A 24,352-nucleotide genomic window follows, 5' to 3' on the forward strand; every position below is an offset into this window, starting at 1 on the left:
CCTCTGCTTTGGCTTTCCAGGACCAAACTGAATTCAGATGTCAGACAGAGTAATGACAAAACCTTCCTTTGAAATGTCTCCTTCCTGCCTTTATCCAAGGGACAGAAAGGACGGAAACTCAATCCACCAGAGCTTTGAACTCTCTGCCATCCCAAAGCAAGGCAGAGCCCTGGGGCTCCCCCATGGCAGCACTCACTGATTAAATCTCTTCTTTTCCAGCTGCTTTCAGAACACCTTTAATTCTCAAAGTTCACAGTGACACCAAAGACCTTTCCCAGCTGAGCCTGAGAGTGAAACATCCCAATTTTTCCAGGTTTAATGCTACAGGAATGTCAGGAACACCACAGAAACAGCACACAAGCCCTGCCAAGCTGCACTGGGGTCACAGGAGTGAACTTCATCAAGTGAAAAGCAGCAGAAAAGGTCAAACGGGCACGAGGAGTCCATCCCTGTGGGCCCCGTGTGTGTGCAGGGTGAGGGGGAAGGAAATGTTCTGGAAATGTTACAGTGGAGTGTCGGGTTATCTCGGCTGTTTGAGGGGCCTGGAAAGGCCCGAGGTGGCCTTGGGGCAGCCCGCGTATCGAAGGACGAGAAGAGGCTTCAGTTCTTCTTTCGGTTTTTATGTTTATTAATTGTTTATCTAAAAGATTTTCTTTCAGCCGAACAGAGCTGCTCAGCAGCAGCCATGAGCACACTGTGCTGCCCCTCCGGACAGTCACCTATCTTTATACCCATTGTTACGTGTACAATATTTATCATTTCTCCCCAATACCATCTATTCTTATAACTCGGTGCACTCTCAGTAATGACCAATCCGAAAGTGCCACCTACCAAAGAAGATGGAGGAGAAGAAGAAGAAGAAGGGACAGGACACGCCCCAATTCCTCCATCTTACTCCTCCAAACCCCCTGTACATAAATCCTAAACCCTGTGTCTCACCCTCTAATTAACTGATCCCTTCACCATTCATCCCGGTGAAGCCCTCATCCTTCGGTCGTCTCCTGTGTAGGATCAAAGTCCAGCCACCAGACACTTCTGGAACATTCCAGGACTCCCGAGCCCCCCAAGGTGGTCTCGGAGGCTCAGCATCTCAGGACTGAGATCTTGAGATCCGACAGTGGAGCTGCTGCTTTAATGCTGTGCTTGGACCTCTGGCAGCTGCAGCATTCACAGGAGGGATCTGTCACAATCTGGCTCCAAACAAGCCCAAATGCTGGTGCTGGGTGTTCTCCTGCTGCCTCTGTCGGGGCTGGCTGGAGCTGGGAAAGGTCAGATCACAGGAGAGGCTTCCCAGGGAGAGCAGCTCTGGCTGGGCAGGGAAGGGCAGCTGGGGGATGCTCTGTGATCAGAGCTGGGAATGCTGCTGTGTCGCAGACATTTCTTCATAGAAATCCTTTCTTTGGGATTTGTCCTTCTTCTGGGAAGCAAAGGGCCCCAGAAGAAGAATGTAAACAAATTGTTATTGGCTGTTGTGAGATGTGGCAGGTGATCCTGTGATTGGCTCATTTTGCAGGTTTCCAACTAAGGGCCAATCAAAGGAGCAGCGCAGGGGAGATTCCTTGAACACAGAACTTTGTTATTCATTCTTTCTATTCTATTCTTAGCATAGCTGCTCTCTGTAACCTCTCTTTTTCTTCCTTTTAGTATAGTTATAATGTATTATATATCTTATATGAATAAATCAGCCTTCTGATCAAGAAAAATCCTCCCTCCTCCACTGTGCTGGGCTCTCTGCTGGCACAGAGCTGCCATGGGGGAGTTTGAGGCACAGGGCACACCGTGCCATGCAAAGCATTAAATCCACCACAAAACAGGAGCTGTAAATTTAGGAATTAAGCCCAGGAGTGTCATCTATGAAGTGACCACTGATTGTTGGAAAATCCATTTTTATGGACAGAAGAAACCAACACAAAACACCAAAGCACCAGGACTGCAGAGCTGTGCCATCCCAATCTGAGGAACTCCTTGGAGCCAACCTCTCCTGCCGGAGAATCCCAGGATGGTTTGGGTTGGAAGGGACCTTAAAGCCCATCCAATTCCCCCTGGGACACCTCCCACTGTCCCAGGTGCTCCCAGCCCTGTCCAGCCTGGCCTTGGGCACTGCCAGGGATCCAGGGGCAGCCCCAGCTGCTCTGGGAATCCATCCTTCCCAACATCCCATCTACCACAGCAGCTCCATGGAAAGAGGAAAAGCACTCCCAGCATAGTTATGAGGATGGTGAGCAAGAATAAACCAGCACTGAGGCGTTTCTTCCTTCATCACACGAATAATTAGGAATACACAGGGTTGTGTGATGCTTTTTAAATAGGATCTGGTGCTGCTTGTGGGAATACAATTCCACAGCAATAGTTTATCCTGGGAAGTCAGCTCAGTGGGGTTACAGCGTGCCAAGCTGAAATGGGAACCATTTGTTTTCTGTCTGCATTGCAGCAGAGCTGGCAGGGTTTTTATGGAGCATCCCTGACAGCCTCCAACTGTTATTTTTCCAAATTAACGCTGTGCCTATGGAGTTAATGGCAGTGCAGGCAGCGAGGGGTCTCTCCACAGCCTGGCCTCGTGCTCAGCATCCTGTGCAGGAGCAGAGAATAAAATCTGACAAAGCTTTCTGTAATTACTGCTCTGCTGCAGGGGGTGTCACCACAGGCACCCCGTGCTGCTCTGTGACAAAGGACACGGCGCCACTGCTGCTCCCCAAACTGGGGCACACAAGGTGGCCACGTGGAGGGGGCTTGGAAAGCCCAGAGGTTTTACATTTGTGGGGGTGTTGAGAACCCATCTCTGCCTTTCCAGGGAGTTCCACAAGTCCCTGACCCCACCAACACTGATTTCTGGAGAGGGCTCTGCAGGGTTTTACCTGGGGGAACAAGGAAAGGCAATTCCTGCTCATAAAGGGTGGATTGCCCCAGAAATTCACCCCAGGAGGTGCTGTAACCCCAAGGTGCACATTCCTCCTGCCACAGGAGCTCTGGCTTTGGGAGAGAAGGAGTCACACAAGTCTGCTCTGATGGAAAATACAGAATCCTGGAATATCCTCAGCTGGAAGGGACCACGGGATCACCCAGCCCAGCCCCTGGCCCTGCTCAGACACCCCAAAATCCCACCCTGGGCATCCCTGCAGTGTCCCAGCACTCCTGGAGCTCTGGCAGCTTTGGGAATGTGCTCAGCACCCTCTGGGGGAAGAACCTTCCCTGATTCCCAGCGCTAGAGAGGCAGCAAATCCTGCATCCTTTAAGCTCTCCAATCCCCATTTATTACAGAAATATTCCATGTTGGATGGCTCCAGGACTTACCCTGTGCCCCAGAATTTCCAGGCCACCTCTCCTCTCTCAGCCTCACCCTTTCCCTGCTGATCCCTGCCCACCTCCAGCTCTGGATGTGCCACCTTTCCAAAGGCTCCTCCTTTCCCTCCTAACCTGCATTTTATCCCTCCTGGATTACCAGAAACTCTTCCAGCTCCAAAGCAGCTTTAAACAATTATTTTATCCTTACTATATTAATCTGGCTCCTCCAGAACAGCAGCTTTCCCCCTGCACTGGAGCAGGGAATCATTTTTCCAGGAGCAGCTTGTTTTTATTCCATCACTCTCCCTTCCCAATGATCCCGCGTCCCTTGCCTTGCCCCGACAGATTTTTGCATGCAGAACTTTTTCCAGATGGCAGCTTCAGTGCAGACAGCAATTTGCATAATTTAAATCTGCTTCCTGGCATAAATTATAGCACAACACAGTCAGGCTTTGGTTTCCAGCTCCTCACAGCCAGGGCCAGGCAGTGCCCAGGAATTGCAGGGGACTCTGGAAAACCCTGGCAGGGGCAAGAGCTGAAATCAGAAATGTTTCCTCATGGGAATGGGAATTCCCAGGGGAATGTGCTCCAGACAGCAGCATCCCAGGGAAATCCAGGAGCTCAGGGGCTGCTCTGCACTGAGAAGGTCAAGGAGAGCTGCTGGTGACAAAATTGGGTTTTGCCACAAGGACAAGCACAACTTTGGGGTGTTCCAGGAAGGCTGAGACAGATCCAGATGGTCAATGAATCTCTTTTTCCTGAATTTTTCCTGAATTTTCAGTCCCCAGAAGCCAGGCCGAGAGCTGGAATCGCCTCTTTGGGATTCACAGCCCACACGCTGATCCCAAACGTGAGGGGTCACTTGGGATGAAACCCCTCCTGCCAAAAATAAACTCTTCACCTTCCAGAGGCTCCAGGTTGCACCAAACACAAGTTTCTGTCCCAAAACACACCCAGGAACACCTGAGAGATGGAAGCACTGGAGCAGAAATGTGCTGGCTATTGGAATAGGAATCCCAGTATAACCAGTTAGATGGTGCCTGGGCCAGTGTGACCCTCGCTGCTGGGCCAAAGGCAGCACTGTGGTGCTTTACCCCAGAGATACCTTGGCTGCTGGAGATTGCAGCAGGGCACTGAACAAGTCCAGGCTTGTCAGGACTCCGTTTACCTCAGGAGAGAGAGCTTCTGGCGATGGTGGAGAGAAAGGGAGAGGATTCTGCTGGAGGGTTATATCCAGATGTTTATTCCATGGTACAGAGTCTGAACGGGCAATTCCTCACAGAATCCGGACGCATGGTCTGATAACTTTTAAGCTAGGCGGGAGGAGGGGACAGTGAGCACCCACAGTGAAGGGCAGGTCTCAAGGGACGAGGGACACCTATGGGCCAATGTCCCCAGCCTGAGGACCAATTCACACGACGCCTTGCTGAATGTAACCTGATGACAGGGCACACTCAGCGAGGGTGAGGGAGGAGGGGACAGGTGAGCACCAACCAGGTGAAGGGGCAGGGTCTCAAGGGACTGGGGACACCTATCCAATGTCCCCCAGGCCTGAGGAGCATCCTTTGAAATCGACCAATCACACGACGCCTTGCTGGGATGTCAGCCTGATTGACAGGGCACACTCAGCAAGGGGGAAGGGAGAAGGGAATATTGGCACACCTGGGAAGGGACCCGGAAACCAAAAACACACCACAACACTGGCAAACATGGAACGCAAGCAGTCCTTCTTCCAGAGAGCCCCCAGCAGGAGCCTGAATCCCAAAATAATCCCCTAAAACACACACACTGCCCAGAGCCTGCCCTGCTCCCCTCAGTCTGGGGGCACAGGGGAGCCATTCCAGCCTTGGCACGTGCCCTGCCCTCAGGCTGGCCAGCACTGACCATTCCTCTGTCCATTGGGCACCAGGACAGGCACAATGGGCCCAAACCCTACAGTCTGCAGCCAACCAGGGTGCTGAAAGCAGCAATAAACCCAAAAAGTGCTGGTTTGGTCTGTTAGCACCCCGAGCAAGCCAATGCCTTCAAACATTTCTGTGTCTTCAGTCTCCATTAATGCATCTTCATTTCTGCACCAATGTTTGCAGCCTTCTCCCCCTTTTAAATGAGCATTAATTCTGCCGCTCCCTGAGTTCTGAGTTTGGGATCCCTGGCCCCATTTCCACTGTCAGAACTCGTGTTTGCAAATGCTAGATGCTAAATTCCTTAATTCCTTTATTCCTTAATTGTGAGGTTGTGACAGGCCCCACAAAGCTGAGGCCGCTTCATCCCCAAGCGGGGAACACCTCCATCCCCTCATGGAGTGACCATGAAATTCCACACAATCAAGGCCATATTTTCAATTTAATCCACCTTGGAACATTCCCAGGCTGCTCCCAGTGCAATTCCTTCCCCCAGCCCGGTGTGGGTGTGTTTGCTCTGTCCTGATGGTGAATTCCCAGGGAAAAACCCCAGGGGCTGCTCACATCCATCACCCTCAGGCCTCTGCTGCACTTTTAATTACAACACTCAGGATCCTTCCTTCAGATCCCAAACCCGAGGAAAAGGAGCTTTCCATTGGCACAGCATCCATGAAATTCCCTGCTCCAGCGACCCCATGTGCTGCTGGTTCCTGGACCAAGGGAGAGATTCCCTCTTTTCCCTTTTTCCATGGAAGATGAGTTTGCCCAAGGCCACAGTCGCTTTAACATCAGTTGTGCTCTGTGCCCACACTGAATTGTAAGGATCATTTTCCATCAGCAACCGTGCTTGTAAATGGATAATTCAGGTTTGTTTTGCCCGGGGTGCATTGCAGTTTGAACATTGGTTTAATTTTAATTATACCCAATTTGGGTCTTTATTTCTAGGTGTAGGCAGAACTTTGGGATGAGGAGATTGGCACAAACCAGCTGCTGAAATGCTGGCCTAAAACAATCCTGAGAGGGGCTTACACAGACCCATTCCCCCATTTTTTAGGCTGAGCCTAAACCCCACCAGCATCCCCAGATTCCTTTGGCATCCCTCCCTTTGCAAGAGGACATTTTCCATCAGGATTCCAATCAATGACCACACAGCCACATCACTGGATGGAAAATTCCCTTCAGGCACTGCTGGCCTCGCTGGATTCCTCAGGGAGAGGAGGAAAGGATGGGATAAAAGCTTGGGATGTTCTGTGGAGAGGGAAAACAAGGCAGGAGATGAGCTCAAATCACCCTGAATTTCAGGCACCTGGAAAATGGAACACTCCACACTTCCCATTCAGTTATTACCGCGTAAAAACCACTTTAAATACTTGATAATGGAAGGAATTTAAAGGATTAACAGGAAATTAATGAATAAAGGACCCTCTCTGTGTCTTTCTGAAAGCAGCCGCTCCACATTGTTTTAAATTGCACCAAGTTGAACCTTCTCCAACTGCTTTTTAATAAATGTAAATAATATTCCAAAGCAGGGACGAAATGCCAGCAGTTGAGGGGTGGCTGAGCCATCCATGGCATGTAAATGAATTCCCTGCCTGGATATCAGGATGTGGATGTGCAGCCTTCAGGAATTAAATGAGCCCAACTTGCACAGCTTGTAAAGAGCTTCCCAGGGCTCCCCAAAAATCCCTTTTATTATTTATGTGGGAAAAGCAGAGGAGCAGCAAGGGGGAAGAGTTGCAGGTGACACCAGGAGTCAGTGAAACCTGACAGAAAATGCTGAATTTTGGTGAAATTGAGGGCAAATAAATTAATCATGAACAAGGGAAATGCAAAAAAACACTGGAGGATGTAATTGGATTTACACACAAAAGTAATGGCAGCATTCCTGCAGCTGGGAGAGCAGATCCCAGGAATGATGGAATTATTGAAGCTGGGAAAGACCTCAAGGGTATTCCTAAATCCAACAGAACTGCCTGGAAATCATCATTCCTAAGGGATGGGAGCTCCCCTCTGCCTTGTTCCCAGCCTGGATCATCCAGTGCCAGATGGGCTCTCAAATCCCCACTTTCCCACAGTTTTCCTGTTTCCACTCCCTTTAAATGAGGGATTGTCCCAGTTCAATCTCCAGCTCTCAGACAAGGAGCAGAACTGACAATTCCTTTTCCTCATGGGTATTTTCCCAGCTCTGTTTCTCCCCAAACCCCCTCTCTAGACCCTTCAAAGGCTCTGACCTCGCTGAATGGCAATGTCCCCACAGCAAGGTCCTGCTGAAACCTGGGGTGAGCAGAGCTGCCCAAACTCCAGCTAAACCTGGATTAAGAGCCTTGTTTCAGGAGACATGTCCGTGTTTTCTCTGGGTGATTTTACTCTCTGTAGTTACTCTCTGTATTTGCACCCTGTAGTTACTCGTCCAGCCTGTTGTACAGGAGTGAGTTGGGGCTCAGGTCCCAGCCCCTGTTCTCAGGGACAGCACAAAAATCTGGGACAGACCTGCAGGTGTCTCACCCCTCTGCCCACCTGGAGCCAGGACGCTGCAATCAGGATTTCCAGCTGCAGAAAATGTGGAATATTGGCTTTGCTGTGCTTTCCCAGCTGCAATCAGGGCACTGAGCGCCACTGAAACAGGAAAATTTCCCCTTCAGAGAGCTCATCCCAACCAGTCTGTCATTTATTCCTGCGTTTTCTCTGGCATCCAGGGGATTGCTGGAAGTACAAACATTCCCTGGCATTTGATCCCTTCCCTGTGTTTCAGGTCTGTACAAGCTTTCACACACAAAGCCAGGCTTTAGCCCTGGGGCACACACAGAGTCTCCCTGGTTTTATTGGGATTCCAGGAATCCCCAAACTGCCACAGCAGGGACCTGCAGGAGCCTCGTGACAGAAAATCCAAGTTTTAAGAGATTTAAAGCAGGGAAAGGTCTCCAGTTCTGTCTGTGCCTTGCAATACTTGGGGAAAGCAGGGAACAAAAGAATTGGACACCGTTCCAGGGGTTAGACAGTGCTGTACTGGGAACGTGCATGAATCCCAGCACCTACAGCTCAGGGAAATTCTTATGGGTTTATTTTATTTATAAGACTCCTCTAGAGCTTCTCCAGCCCTTTGGGAAGCTGAAAAACTTGAACCAGCAAAGGGAATCCAAATAAATTCAGCCCCAGGTAAGCGGGATATTCCTAATGCAGCCTTTTTTTCCCTGTGCAATTTAACAAATGAGTTTCCAGCGTCTGACAAGTTGTCTGGGAAAACAGAGAAGCTCAGATTAATTCCAGCTTGGGAGAAACGAGAATTCAATATTTGCTGATCTCCAGCCACCCACTCTGGAGCTCAGAGCTGTGGAGGATCCATCAATCCCAACGTGTTCAGCCTCCTCCTGCCGTGAGGAATGGGATGTGCAGGATGGATCCTCACCCGAGGGTCGGCTCCCTGCCCTTGGAATTCCTGAGGAACCATCTCCTTGCCCTTGGAATTCCTCAGGAACCATCTCCATCTCCCTGCCCTTGGAATTCCTCAGGAACCATCCCCATCTCCCTGCCCTTGGAATTCCTCAGGAACCATCCCCATCTCCCTGCCCTTGCAATTCCTCAGGAACCATCTCCATCTCCCTGCCCTTGGAATTCCTCAGGAACCATCTCCATCTCCCTGCCCTTGCAATTCCTCAGGAACCATCTCCATCTCCCTGCCCTTGGAATTCCTCAGGAACCATCTCCATCTCCCTGCCTTTGGAATTCCGCAGGAACCATCTCCATCTCCTTTCCCTTGGAATTTCTGAGAAATCATCTCCATCTCCCTGCCCTTGGAATTCCTGAGGAACCATCTCCATCTCCCTGCCCTTGGAATTCCTCAGGAACCATCCCCATCTCCCTGCCCTTGGAATTCCTGAGGAACCATCTCCATCTCCCTGCCCTTGGAATTCCTCAGGAACCATCTCCATCTCCCTGCCCTTGGAATTCCTGAGAAACCGTCTCCATCTCCCTGCCCTTGGAATTCCTCAGGAACCATCTCCATCTCCCTGCCCTTGGAATTCCTCAGGAACCATCTCCATCTCCTTTCCCTTGGAATTTCTGAGGAACCATCTCCATCTCCCTGCCCTTGGAATTCCTCAGGAACCATCCCCATCTCCCTGCCCTTGCAATTCCTCAGGAACCATCCCCATCTCCCTGCCTTTGGAATTCCTGAGGAACCATCTCCATCTCCTTTCCCTTGGAATTCCTGAGGAACCACCTCCATCTCCCTGCCCTTGGAATTCCTGAGGAACCATCCCCAGCTCCCTGCCCTTGGAATTCCTGAGGAACCATCTCCATGCCCTTGGAATTCCTCAGGAACCATCTCCATCTCCCTGCCCTTGGAATTCCTGAGGAACCATCTCCATCTCCTTTCCCTTGGAATTCCTGAGGAACCATCTCCATCTCCCTGCCCTTGGAATTCCTCAGGAACCATCTCCATCTCCCTGCCCTTGGAATTCCTCAGGAACCACCTCCATCTCCCTGCCCTTGGAATTCCTCAGGAACCATCCCCATCTCCTTTCCCTTGGAATTCCTCAGGAACCATCCCCAGCTCCCTGCCTTGCCTCCCAGAGTCTCTGCCTGCTTTATTTCCACCCTCTGGTGTTTGTATCACTCCCATCCATCCCATCCCAATGGAATGCCGTGCAGTGAGGTTTGGGAAAGCCTCGTGGGATGTCTGTGCCCAAACTCAGGGATGGAGTTTGGGATGGAAGGAGCCACCCTGTGGAAGCCGCTCCTGAGGGAATCTCTGCTCCAACGTTCTGGGATGATCCTGGGTGCCCAGCCCATCCCAGACCGGGATCATCGCAGTGCTCTGCCCAGCGCCAGAGCGGGGTTGGTCCCGCAGCATTCCCGGGATGATCTCACCGGGATCCAGCCCCCAGCCCGGAGTTTTCCGTGCTGACAAACAGCCGAACTCCCGGCTCAGGAGCCCTGCATGGATCCGCCGGCTCTTGCAGAGCTGGAGCTGAAATCCCTGCGGGATCCCGGGGATCAGAGCCGCGGGCTGCTCCCCTCGGGAGGCACAGCCCCAATAACGGCACAACCAAGAGAAAAAGGGCTGTGAAATCCAGGGAAATTCTGCCACAGCACCGGCCACGGCTCGGCAGAGCCCTGAGAATCCCTGAGAATCCTCGGGTATCTTTTCCAAGCGCTGTTCGCAATTGTTATCACCCGGAGATGATTCCCTCCTTCCCGAGCACAGAGCCCAGCCCTAAATTCCCGTAATAAACTTACAGCACGGCAGGAATCGCATCGCGATCGCTCCGGCCGCCTTCTCCCCAGGCGAAAGTGCAGCCGGATCCCAAATTCCTTAAGGAAATGTGCCTGCGCATCCCTGGTGTGTCACATCCCTGTCCCGCTGGGCACCCCGCACCCTGCCATCCTCTCCCCGGTTATTCCTGGGGAGCTTTTCCATCTCGGAGCTCCATCCCGGAGAGCTGTTCCATCTCGGAGCCGCTCCATGCCGGAGTGTTCCATCCAGGAGCTCCATCCCGGAGCTGCATCCCGGGGAGCTGCTCCATGCCGGAGCCGCTCCATGCCGGAGCTCCATCTCAGAGCTGCTCCATCCCTGAGCTGCACAGCTCCATCCCGGAGCTGCTCCATGCCGGAGCTCCATCCCGGAGCTGCTCCATCCCGGAGCTGCTCCATCCCGGAGCTCCATCTCAGAGCTCTTCCATCCCTGAGCTGCACAGCTCCATCCCGGAGCTGCTCCATGCCGGAGCCGCTCCATGCCGGAGCCGCTCCATGCCGGAGCTCCATCTCAGAGCTGCTCCATCCCGGAGCTGCCCCTCCATCCCGGAGCCGCTCCATCCCCGGGGAGCTGCTCCATCCCGGGCCGTGCCTTTAGGAATCCCATCCCTTACCAGCCGCATGCTGAAGTTTCCCAGGACAAGGAGGCAGGAACGCGGCTCCTCCCGGCGCTGCCTCCCGTGGAACAGCAGGAGACAGAGAAGCTGCGAACCTCGGAGTTGAGAGCCAGAAAAACCTCAAAGAGAGGGAGGGGGAAAAAAATGGGAAGAGCCAGAGCGGGAGCGAGCAGCGACAGCCAGCGAGAGCAGCAACTGCTGGCACGGCTCCAGCGCAGGGACGGATCCGCTGTCATCCCCAGCCTGCAGCCATGGAATGGGGAAACTCGGATTTACGGGAGCTCCGGAGCCGCTCTGACCCCTGCAAGGAGCGTTTGGCAGGGAATCAGCGAGGCTGGGTCCGAGGGGAATGGCGGGGTGGGTGTGTGCAGCAGAAATTCAGCAATCCCATATTCTACTTTATCTAGTCCGTTTAACAGATTTTATTTTATGTATTTTATTTCATATAGTCTATTTTCTATACTCTGTATTCCATAATATATAACACATAGCACATAACACATAACACATAATATATAATATATAACATATAACATATAACATATAACGTATAACGTATAACGTATAACGTATAACGTATAACACATAACACATAACATATAACATATAACATATAACATATAACATAATATATGTTATATATTATATGCTATATGTTATGTGTTATATATTATATGTTATATGTTATATGTTATATGTTATATGTTATGTTATATGTTATATGTTATATGTTATATGTTATATGTTATATGTTATATGTTATATGTTATATATTTATTTTATATTTCTATTTCATAGATTCTATTTTATAGATCCTATATTCTACTTTCTGGTTTATATTTTATATAAATAAACCCAGCAGCCAGCACAAACTCCAAACAGCTCGTTCCATCAGCTCCTTGATGGGAATTTTATTATACACAATTCCAACCCCAAATCTGCATCCACGTGGCTTCACTATCAAAGCACAGAAGGTTCAAGCCAGGCCTTGTGTGCCCTCAGGCCAGGCCTAAGCTCCTCATGCTCCATCAGGAGAACGTGCTGTGGGTGTTGTGCCATGACACCCTCACCAAACCAAGCCCAGGCGTTCAGCTGTTCCAGGCTTTTGATTAAAACTGGAGTCTGGCACTAAAATCTGATTTTCTGACTAAACCCATGGAAGAACAGGCCCCTGTAAACAGCAGATTAATCATTTGTGGAGATCAGCCCCAGGATTAATCATTTCTGGAGATCAGCCCCAGGATTAATCATTTGTGGAGATCAGCCCCAGGATTTGCAGCTCTGCACTCCTGGAATTCCAGAGGAGAGGGAGAGCCGAGCTGGCTCCCTGTGCTCAGCCTGCCCTCCATCCAATTTTATTACACACATTTCCAACCCCAAATCTGCATCCACGTGGCTTCACTACCAAAGCACAGAGGGTTCAAGCCAGGCCTTGTGCGCCCTCAGGCCAGGCCTAAGCTCCTCATGCTCCATCAGGAGAACGTGCTGTGGGTGTTGTGCCATGACACCCTCACCAAACCAAGCCCAGGCGTTCAGTTGTTCAAGGCTTTTGATTAAAACTGGAGTCTGGCACTAAAATCTGATTTTCTGGCTAAACCCACGGAAGAACAGGCCCCTATAAACAGCAGATTAATCATTTGTGGAGATCAGCCCCAGGATTAATAATTTGTGGAGATCAGCCCCAGGATTAATCATTTGTGGAGATCAGCCCCAGGATTAATAATTTCTGGAGATCAGCCCCAGGATTTGCAGCTCTGCACTCCTGGAATGCCAAAGGAGAGGGAGAGCCGAGCTGGCTCCCTGTGCTCAGCCTGCCCTCCATCCAATTTTATTATACACAATTCCAACCCCAAACCTGCATCCACGTGGCTTCACTATCAAAGCACAGAGGGTTCAAGCCAGGCCTTGTGTTGCCCTCAGGCCAGGCCTAAGCTCCTCATGCTCCATCAGGAGAACGTGCTGTGGGTGTTGTGCCATGACACCCTCACCAAACCAAGCCCAGGAGTTCAGCTGTTCAAGGCTTTTGATTAAAACTGGAGGTCTGGCATTAAAATCTGATTTTCTGACTAAACCCATGGAAGAACAGGCCCCTATAAACAGCAGATTAATCATTTGTGGAGATCAGCCCCAGGATTAATCATTTCTGGAGATCAGCCCCAGGATTAATCAATCATTTGTGGAGATCAGCCCCAGGATTTGCAGCTCTGCACTCCTGGAATGCCAGAGGAGAGGGAGAGCCGAGCTGGCTCCCTGTGCTCAGCCTGCCCTCCCCGGGGAGCTCGTTAGTGTGGGAACCCTGGCTGGAGATTTCCATCAACCCAGGGCTGCCTCTGCCTGGGATTCCCACTCCTGGCTGCTCCTCATGGCTCCCACAGCCTCCCCCAAATCGCAAGGAACAGATTCCCAGATATTTAAGGATTAAATTATTGAACTCCCTGGGTCAAATATTGGACTAGGCTGGAGTTGTCTCATCCCACCCACGCTGGGTCGCTTCCAGATGGATTTATCCCAGAGAAAATGGAATCCTGGATGTGGCTCCTTGCAGGGTGTCTGAAGGAACCTCACGTTCCTTGCAAAATGAAGCCTCAAAAGCAGTTTTCCAGTAGCCACGAAGATGGAAAACATCATTCCTGCTTCCAGAAGGGGAAGGAAGGAAAATCCCAGGAAGTGCAGACCAGGGAGCCTCACCTGCGTGCAGAGGTGGGATTTATATATGGGATATTGGGAAGGAATTTTAAAATAAAACCACACAGAAACACTTGGAAAACACTGGATTTATCCCTGGAAACCCCTGGAGATGGCTTTGGATGCTTCCTGAGAACTCCATTTCAGTGCTGGGAAATTCCCCCTTCAGTCCTACCTGGTTAGTGAATGAAACCCAATGTCACAAAAAGAATTTTCTCTGCTATAAATTCCCTGGAATTCACAGGAAATGCCTTTGGGATGTGCAGGGAAGGATTTCCAATGCAAAGTAAGGAATAACTGATTCAAGTGGGATCTGCAGCACTTGGGGCCCTTAATGAGTTGTTGGAGAAAATTAATTTCCATGTGTAATATACTGAGAGACTAGGAGGAAATCTGGGAATTTAATTAATCACAGCATTAAAAAAAGAGGGGGTTGGATATAACTGTAAGTAAATATTTCTTAATTATTATTCTTAATTATAATTCCATGGCCAATTTAGAGGCATTTCCCTGGATACTGTTCCTGGTTCAGGCTGTGAAATATTTATTGGTCCAACCATAAATTCCACATTTTTTAAAAAATGATGGATTTTCAACACCTCTGTTCCAAACCCCAAACATTTAAGGCACAAACCCCCATCCCAACCCCGAGCAGAGCTGCGGGATGCAAAGCCCATCTTTCCCAGGAAAAGCAGCAGGGATGATGCAGATTCCCATTAATTCCTCCTTCAATTGGAAGCTGTCATTGCCCCCTTTATTATCCCTAATTAATTGCCCTGCCCAGCACCTCTTGTGTCTGCTCATTCTCTAACAGCTTCATTGTGGATTTTGCTCCATTTAAATCTTCCCAGTGTGGTTTTTTTTCCATCCCAGAGCAAGAACCAAGAGCTCTCACAGTGAATTATGGATTTCAGCTCCTCGAATCCCTCCCAAATGTTCATTCTGAGTGTCCTTGTGCTGTGCAGGATGAGTTGAACTCTTGGAAAATCCGTTTTTCTTTCCAGGGGGAGCTGCCCTTGCTCCCTTAAAACCCAACCCCAGCTGTCACAGAGCTTAAATCAAACCCAGGCCTTGCATCCATCAAGGGAGGAATGAGTGGGAAATCTCCCAAATCCCACCCTGCTCCCCATGGACACGGCTTGGGTTGGCTCAAATGCCCTTCCCAGCCTTTTCCTCCAGGAGCAGAGGGATTTTCAGCTGAAACTCCAAAGATTTGTGAGGCAATGTGAGGGATTATCTGCAGGGAATGGTCGTGGTTCACTCAGAAAATATTTGGGGGTTTTGGTGCTGCTGAGAGGAAAAAATCCCTGGGAAAATTGAGTGTATCCATTGGCTCTGGCGCTTCAGGAAAACCATCCAGAATTCATCTAGAAAAATTAAACATCATATTTAAATATGAAATCTTTATCCAACCAGAATTCATCTAGAAACATTAATCATTGTGTTTAAATATGAAATCTTTATCCAACCAGAATTCATCTAGAAACATTAATCATTATGTTTAAATATGAAATCTTTATCCAATCAGAATTCATCTAGAAACACTGAACATCATATTTAAATATAAAATCTTTATCCAACCAGAATTCATCTAGAAAAATTAATCATAGTGTTTAAATATGAAATCTTCATCCAACCAGAATTCATCTAGAAAAATTAAACATCATATTTAAATATGAAATCTTTATCCAACCAGAATTCATCAAGAAACATTAATCATTGTGTTTAAATATGAAATCTTCATCCAACCAGAATTCATCTAGAAAAATTAAACATCGTGTTTAAATATGAAATCTTTATTCAACCAGAATTGATCTAGAAAAATTAATCATCGTGTTTAAATATAAAATCTTTATCCATCCAGAATTCATCTAGAAACATTAATCATTTTGTTTAAATATGAAATCTTCAATCAGAATTGATCTAGAAACACTGAACACCATATTTAAATATGAAATCTTCATCCAACCAGAATTCATCAAGAAAAATTAAACATCATATTTAAATATGAAATCTTTATCCAACCAGAATTCATCTAGAAAAATTAATCATCGTGTTTAAATATGAAATCTTTATCCAACCAGAATTCATCTAGAAAAATTAAACATCATGTTTAAATATGAAATCTTCATCCAACCAGAATTCATCTAGAAACATTAATCATCATATTTAAATATGAAATCTTTATCCAACCAGAATTCATCTAGAAAAATTAATTATTGTGTTTAAATATAAAATCTTTATCCATCCAGAATTCATCTAGAAACATTAATCATCATATTTAAATATGAAATCTTTATCCAACCAGAATTCATCTAGAAACATTAATCATCGTGTTTAAACATGAAATCTTCATCCAATCAGAATTCATCTAGAAACATTAATCATCATCTTGTTTAAATATGAAATCTTTATCCAACCAGAATTCATCTAGAAAAATTAAACATCATATTTAAATATGAAATCTTCATCCAACCAGAATTCATCTAGAAACATTAATCATCATATTTAAATATGAAATCTTTATCCAACCAGAATTCATCTAGAAACATTAATCATTGTGTTTAAATATGAAATCTTTATCCAACCAGAATTCATCTAGAAACATTAATCATCATATTTAAATATGAAATCTTTATCCAACCAGAATTCATCTAGAAAAATTAAACATCATATTTAAATATGAAATCTTTATCCAATCAGAATTGATCTAGAAACACTGAACATCATATTTAAATATGAAATCTTCATCCAACCAGAATTCATCTAGAAACATTAAACATCATATTTAAATATGAAATCTTCATCCAACCAGAATTGATCTAGAAACACTGAACACCATATTTAAATATAAAATCTTCATCCAACCAGAATTCATCTAGAAAAATTAAATATCGTGTTTAAATATGAAATCTTTATCCAACGAGAATTCATCTAGAAACATTAATCATTGTGTTTAAATATGAAATCTTCATCCAACCAGAATTCATCTAGAAACATTAATTATCGTGTTTAAATATGAAATCTTCATCCAACCAGAATTCATCTAGAAACACTGAATATCATCTTTAAATATGAAATCTTTATGTTGGAGAGCCAATAGTAAAAGAACAGAATTATTTTCCTCCTGCTCAGCCCTGGGGATGCAAATCCAGTGGGAAATGCTCTTCCATTGTCTGGGAATGGTGTTCCTGCCGCTCCTCAGGGGCCTGCTCCAGTTAATTAAGGGATTTAATTAGTCATGAGATAAATGGTCTCTCCTGATTTATAACATCCCAGAGATCGCATCAGTCAAAACAAAGGAAAATTGGGAATTATCACTGATGGATGAGCCCGGCTGGGATCTGGGGGAATCCCTCCAGGAATTCAGGGATGGAAAATCCCAAAAATATGGAATGGGGGGGATTTTCCTGCATTCCTGGGGTATTTCCCACGGCAGATCCTGCACTGGATCCCTGAGGATCCCCTCCAGCCCAGGGACCCCAAAGCCCCGCTAAAGCCCCAGAGCCCAGGTTTATTCTGAAATGCTGATTTTTGCCTTCCTACTCTCCAAAAAAAATGAAATTCTGGGCAGACAGGAGCCAGTTTGGCCACGGAGCTGCTCCCAGCTCTGCTCCTGCAAATCCACATCCCAAAAATCCCGGCTTAAAATGAACCACTGGCACATTATCCAGGGAATTCCTGATTTTCTACCAGCTCCACTATTCCCAGTGAGGGATCTGCCCTTTCCCAGTGCAGACACTGCTCCCTGATGGAGCCCTGCCTGGTTTTGGTGATTGTTTGGTGTTATTTGGTGATTATTTGGTGATTGGTGATTATTTGGTGATTATTTGGTGATTATTTGGTTATTATTTGGAGTTATTTTGTGATTGTTTGGTGTTATTTGGTGATTGGTGATTATTTGGTGTTATTTGGTGATTATTTGATTATTATTTGGCTATTGTTTGGTGATTATTTGGTGTTATTTGGTGATTATTTGATGATTATTTGGTTATTGTTTGGTGATTATTTGGTGTTATTTAGTTATTGTTTGGTGTTATTTGGTGATTTTTTTGTGATTATTTGGTTATTGTTTGGTGATTATTTGGTGATTGGTGATTATTTGGTGTTATTTGGTGTTATTTGGTGATTATTTGATGATTATTTGGTTATTGTTTGGTGATTATTTGGTGCTATTTGGTGTTATTTGGTGATTATTTGGTGTTATTTGGTGATTATTTGGTAATTATTTGGTTATTATTTGGAGTTATTTTGTGATTATTTGGTGTTATTTGGTGATTATTTGATTATTATTTGGCTATTGTTTGGTGATTATTTGGTGATTGTTTGGAGTTATTTGGTGATTATTTGGTGTTATTTGGTGATTATTTGGTTATTGTTTGGTGATTATTTGGTGTTATTTGGTGATTATTTGGTGATTATTTGGTTATTGTTTGGTGATTATTTGGTATTATTTAGTTATTGTTTGGTGTTATTTGGTGATTTTTTTTGTGATTATTTGGTTATTATTTGGTGATTATTTGGTGTTAATTGGTGATTATTTTATTATTATTTGCTTATTGTTTGGCGATTATTTGGTGATTGGTTTTTGGTGATTATTTTATTATTATTTGGTTATTATTTGGTGCTATTTGGTGTTATTTGGTGATTTTTTTTGTGATTATTTGGTTATTGTTTGGTGATTATTTGGTGATTGTTTGGTGATTATTTGGTGCTATTTGGTGTTATTTGGTGTTATTTGGTGATTATTTGATTATTATTTGGTTATTGTTTGGTGATTATTTGGTGTTATTTAGTTATTGTTTGGTGTTATTTGGTGATTTTTTTTGTGATTATTTGGTTATTGTTTGGTGATTATTTGGTGATTGGTGATTATTTGGTGTTATTTAGTGATTATTTGGTTATTGTTTGGTGATTATTTGGTGATTGGTGTTATTTGGTGATTTTTTGTGATTATTTGGTTATTGTTCGGTGATTATTTGGTGCTATTTGGTGATTATTTGGTGATTGTTTGGAGTTATTTGGTGATTGTTTGGTGTTATTTGGTGTTATTTAGTGATTATTTGGTGTTATTTAGTGATTGTTTGGTGTTATTTAGTGATTATTTGGTGTTATTTAGTGATTATTTGGTGTTATTTAGTGACTGTTTGGTGTTATTTCCATTCTGGGAACCGTGTATCCTCTCCCCAGCAGCCTGGCCTGCCAAGCCTGGATCATTGAGGCCCAACAGAGACGGAATCAGCCCTTGTGGGGTTTGATAAAATCCACAATGACACCAAAAATCCCCCAAATCCACAGAGAACAAAAACCCTGTGAGAGCCAGGGCAGGAAAATGATCTGGCTTTGAAATTCCCAGCCCACAGACACCAAAATGGTACCAAGGACTGCCAGCATTTACATGGAAGGTTTATTGCAAAATAAACATTTGATTCTGCTGGGCAGCACCACCAGGGATGGCTCAAAAGCACTGCTAAATAACAGATTATTTCCTGTATCAAAGGACATTTCGGTGGCCTCTTCAATATTTTTAAATCTTAATTTAAATGAGGTGCTGCTGTCCTTTGGTGCTGCATTTCTGGTACAAAACAAAAGTTAAATAACAAATAAATTCCTGTATCAAAGGACATTTCTGTGGCTTCTTCAGTCCTGTTTTTGTGCTCATTTTTGGTGCTGCCCTTCCCTCCGTGCCCAGGGAGCCAGAACCAGATCCCAGCTGTGCAAACCCGCACAGGTGTGCAAGGTTATGGTTTTTACCATTTTTTCTTTTTTTTTTTATTTCTTTCTCCCAGGAACTTTTGCTCCCTTTTGCTCCTCAGGGATGGAATGAAGCTGCTCAGGGGACACAAGGTGAGCTTGGGGTGGGGATCAGGATTTGTTGGGGTTTTATTCTTGCTTGGGATGAGGAATTGTTGGGGTTTTATTTTTTGCCTGGAATGGAAATGAGGATTTGTTGGGCTTTTTTGCTTGGGGTGGGGATCAGGATTTCTTGGGTTGTTTTTTGCTTGGGATGGGAATGAGGATTTGTTGGGTTGGTTTTTTTGCTTGGGATGGGGATGAGGATTTGTTGGGTTGGTTTTTTTGCTTGGGATGGGGATGAGGATTTGTTGGGTTTTAATTTTTTCCTTGCAATGGGAATGAGGATTTGTTGGGTTGGTTTTTTTGCTTGGGATGGGGATGAGGATCTTTAGGGGTTTTTTTTTGGCTTGGGATGGGGATGAGGATTTGTTGGGGTTTTTTTGGTTTGGGGTGGGGATCAGGATTTGTTGGGTTTTATTCTTGTTTGGGATGAGGATTTGTTGAGGGTTTTATTTTGCCTGGGATGGGGATGAGGATTTGTTGGGGTTTTTTTGGGGGGGCTTGGGATGAGGATTTGTTGGGTTTTATTCTTGCTTGAGGTGGGGATCAGGATTTGTTGGGTTTTATTTTTTTCCTTGCAATGGGAATGAGGATTTGTTGGGTTGGTTTTTTTGCTTGGGATGGGGATGAGGATCTGTTGGAGTTTTATTTTTTGCCTGGAATGGAAATGAGGATTTGTTGGGGTTTTTTTGGGACTTGGGATGGGGATGAGGATCTTTAGGGTTTTTTTTTTTGGCTTGGGATGGGGATGAGGATTTTTTGGGGTTTTTTTTTGCCTGGAATGGAAATGAGGATTTGTTGGGGGTTTTTTTGGCTTGGGATGGGGATGAGGATTTTTTGGGTTTTTTTTTTGGTTTGGGATGGGGATCAGGATTTGTTGGGGTTTTATTCTTGGTTGGGGTGGAGATGAGGATTTGTTGAGGGTTTTATTTTGCCTGGGATGGGGATCAGGATTTGTTGGGTTTTATTCTTGCTTGGGGTGGGGATCAGGATTTGTTGGGGTTTTATTTTTGCTTGGGGTGAGGATCAGGATTTGTTGGGTTTTATTCTTGTTTGGGATGGGGATGAGGATTTGTTAGGTTGGTGTTTTTTGCTTAGGATGGGCGTGAGGATTTGTTGGGGTATTTTTTTGGCTTGGGATGGGGATCAGGATTTGTTGGGGGTTTATTTTGCTTGGGATGGGGATGAGGATCTGTTGGGGTTTTATTTTTTGCCTGGAATGGAAATGAGGATTTGTTGGGTTTTTTTTTGGCTTGGGATGGGGATGAGGATTTTTTGGGGTTTTTTTTTTTGGTTTGGGATGGGGATCAGGATTTGTTGGGGTTTTATTCTTGGTTGGGGTGGAGATGAGGATTTGTTGAGGGTTTTATTTTGCCTGGGATGGGGATCAGGATTTGTTGGGTTTTATTCTTGCTTGGATGGGGATGAGGATCTTTAGGGTTTTTTTGGTTTGGGATGGGGATCAGGATTTGTTGGGTTTTAATTTTTTCCTTGCAATGGGAATGAGGATTTGTTGGGTTGGTTTTTTTGCTTGGGATGGGGATGAGGATCTGTTGGGGTTTTATTTTTTGCCTGGAATGGAAATGAGGATTTGTTGGGGTTTTTTTGGGACTTGGGATGGGGATGAGGATTTGTTGGGGTTTTATTCTTGCTTGGGATGGGGATGAGGATCTTTAGGATTTTTTTTTGGCTTGGGATAGGGATGAGGATTTTTTGGGGTTTTTTTTTTTTTTTTTGGTTTGGGATGGGGATCAGGATTTGTTGGGTTTTATTTTTTGGTTTGGGATGGGGATGAGGATTTGTTGGAGTTTTATTCTTGGTTGGGGTGGAGATGAGGATTTGTTGGGGTTTTTTTGCTTGGGATGGGGATGAGGATCTGTTGGGGTTTTATTTTTTGCCTGGAATGGAAATGAGGATTTGTTGGGGTTTTTTTGGGACTTGGGATGGGGATGAGGATTTGTTGGGGTTTTTTTTGCTTGGGATGGGGATGAGGATCTGTTGGGGTTTTATTCTTGCTTGGGATGGGGATGAGGATTTCTTGGAGTTTTATTCTTGGTTGGGGTGGAGATGAGGATTTGTTGGGGTTTTTTTGCTTGGGATGGGGATGAGGATTTTTTGGGGTTTTTTTGGTTTGGGGTGGGGATCAGGATTTGTTGGGTTTTAATTTTTTCCTTGCAATGGGAATGAGGATTTGTTGGGTTGGTTTTTTTGCTTGGGATGGGGATGAGGATCTGTTGGGGTTTTATTTTTTGCCTGGAATGGAAATGAGGATTTGTTGGGTTGGTTTTTTTGGGACTTGGGATGGGGATGAGGATCTGTAGGTTTTTTTTTTTTTTGGCTTGGGATGGGGATGAGGATCTTTAGGATTTTTTTTTGGCTTGGGATAGGGATGAGGATTTTTTGGGGTTTTTTTTTTGCCTGGAATGGAAATGAGGATTTGTTGGGGGTTTTTTTGGCTTGGGATGGGGATGAGGATTTTTTGGGGTTTTTTTGTTTTTTTTTTGTTTGGGATGGGGATCAGGATTTGTTGGGGTTTTATTCTTGGTTGGGATGGGGATGAAGATTTGTTGAGGGTTTTATTTTGCCTGGGATGGGGATGAGGATTTGTTGGGTTTTATTTTTTTCCTTGCAATGGGAATGAGGATTTATTGGGTTGGTTTTTTTGGGACTTGGGATGGGGATGAGGATTTTTTGGGGTTTTTTTTTGCCTGGGATGGGGATGAGGATTTGTTGGGTTGGTTTTTTTGCTTGGGATGGGGATCAGAATTTGTTGGGTTTTTTTTGTTTGGGATGGGGATGAAGATTTGTTGGGGTTTTTTTGGGGGGCTTGGGATGGGGATGAGGATTTGTTGGGGACCCCAACCCCTGATCCCTTACCCTCTGCTCAGTGTTTTAGGGGAATCCTGGGACCCCAATCCCTAATTCCTCCCTCCAGAGGGACCCTGACCCTCAGCTTGGTGCTTGAGGGGAATCCTGGGACCCCAATCCCTGATCTCCAGAGGGACCCTGACCCTCAGCTTGGTGCTTGAGGGGGAATCCAGAACCCCAATCCCTGATCCCTCACCCTGTGCTCAGTGTTTTAGGGGAATCCAGAACCCCAATCCCTGATCCCTCACCCTGTGCTCAGTGTTTTAGGGGAATCCTGGGACCCCAATCCCTGATCCCTCTCTCCAGAGGGTCCCTGACCCTCAGCTTTGTGTTTTAGGGGAATCCTGGGACCCCAATCCCTGATCCCTCCCCTCAGCTTGGTGCTTTAGGGAATACCCAGGACCCCAATCCCTGATCCCTCTCCCCACTGTCCCCCCTGCCATAGGACATCACACGGGACAGGTGAGAGCCCAGGAAAACCCCAAAAATCCCTCTCTCCTCCTCCTCACCCCTCCTGCAGGGCTTTCCTGCTGCTGCTTTGGGGTTTTTGTTCCACTTTAACCCAAACATCCCGCTGTTCCCACAGCTGCACCCACGGGGGAATGGCCCAAAGGGTGGGAAAAGGATTTGGGGTTGTTACTGGGATGGTTTTCCTTGTTTTCCTCACGATATACATCCCAGTAAAGAGCTGCTGTTCCTTAGCCCGTATTTTTGCCTGAAAACCCCATAATTTCAAAGTTACAGAAACAGAAGGGGATTTTCCTGGGATTTTCCATCCCTGCCCTCCCGGCAGAGTGCTGAGCTCCAAGCCAGGACAAAGCTTCACCCCAAAGGCTGGGGAGGAGCAGGAGGATCCGAGAGGAACCAGGAATCCGGGCTGGTGCTGCCACTGTGAGTGCTGCATTCAAATGGGGCTGCAGAAATCCCAACCCTGTCCCCGTCCCTTCTCCCCCATTTTTCCCCCTTTTCCTCCCCTTTCTCCTGCTTTTCCTTTCTCCCCCTTTTCCCTCCATTTTGCCCCAAATTTCCCCCTATTTTTACCCCTCTTTTCGTCCCCTTTTCCACCCCTTTCCTCCATTTTCCCCACAGTTTTTCCCCATTTCTGTCCATTTTCCCTCTTGTTTTTCCCCATTGTTTTCCCTGTTATTTTTCCCATTATTTTTCCCCCATTATTTTCCCCACTATTTTTCCCCATTATTTTCCCCCATTATTATTTCCCCATTATTATTTCCCCACTATTTTTCCCCATTATTTTTCCCCATTATTTCCCCCCCATTATTTCCCCCCCTTATTTTCCTTCCTTATTTTCTCCCCCCATTTCCATTCCCTTATTTCCCCCCATTATTTTTCCCCATTATTTTCCCCTCATTATTTTTCCCCGTTATTTTTTCCCCATTATTTTTCCCTGTTCTTTCCCCCCCGTTATTTCCCCCCGTTATTTTCCCCCGTTATTTTTTCCCTGTTATTTTTTTCCTATTATTTTCCCCCCTTATTTTCCCCTCATTTTTTCCCCCGTTATTTTTTTCCCCGTTATTTTTTCCCCGTTATTTTCCCCCGTTATTTTTCCCATTATTTTTTCCCTATTATTTTTTCCCCATTATATTTCCCCCCTTTTTTCCCCCCAGTATTTTCCCCCCTTATTTCCCCCCCATTAATTTTCCCCATTATTTCCCCGTTATTTTTTCCCCATTATTTTTCCCCCGTTATTTTTCCCATTAATTTTTCCCATTTATTTTTTCCCTGTTATTTTTCCCCCCCATTATTTTTCCCCCATTATTATTTCCCCACTATTTTTCCCCATTATTTTTGCCGTTATTTTTTCCCCTGTTATTTTCCACATTATTTTTCCCCTGTTATTTTCCCCATTATTTCCCCCCCATTATTTCCCCC

At 45.8% G+C, this 24,352-nt stretch overlaps 1 protein-coding gene across 1 annotated transcript in view; it reads right to left on the reverse strand.

The window, feature by feature from the left end:
• Positions 1 to 11,134, reverse strand: part of SCHIP1 (schwannomin interacting protein 1) — a 95,648-nt gene extending 84,514 nt beyond the window's left edge. Inside the window, exon 1 of the mRNA XM_064720771.1 lies at positions 11,051 to 11,134. Within this exon, the coding sequence (XP_064576841.1) occupies positions 11,051 to 11,059 (9 nt within the window). The 5' untranslated portion in view covers positions 11,060 to 11,134. The remainder of the gene's footprint in view (positions 1 to 11,050) is intronic.
• Positions 11,135 to 24,352: the final 13,218 nt, after the last annotated feature.

Source organism: Zonotrichia leucophrys, chromosome 9 (genome assembly GCF_028769735.1).
Source record: "Zonotrichia leucophrys gambelii isolate GWCS_2022_RI chromosome 9, RI_Zleu_2.0, whole genome shotgun sequence".
Taxonomy (NCBI): Eukaryota; Metazoa; Chordata; class Aves; order Passeriformes; family Passerellidae; genus Zonotrichia; species Zonotrichia leucophrys.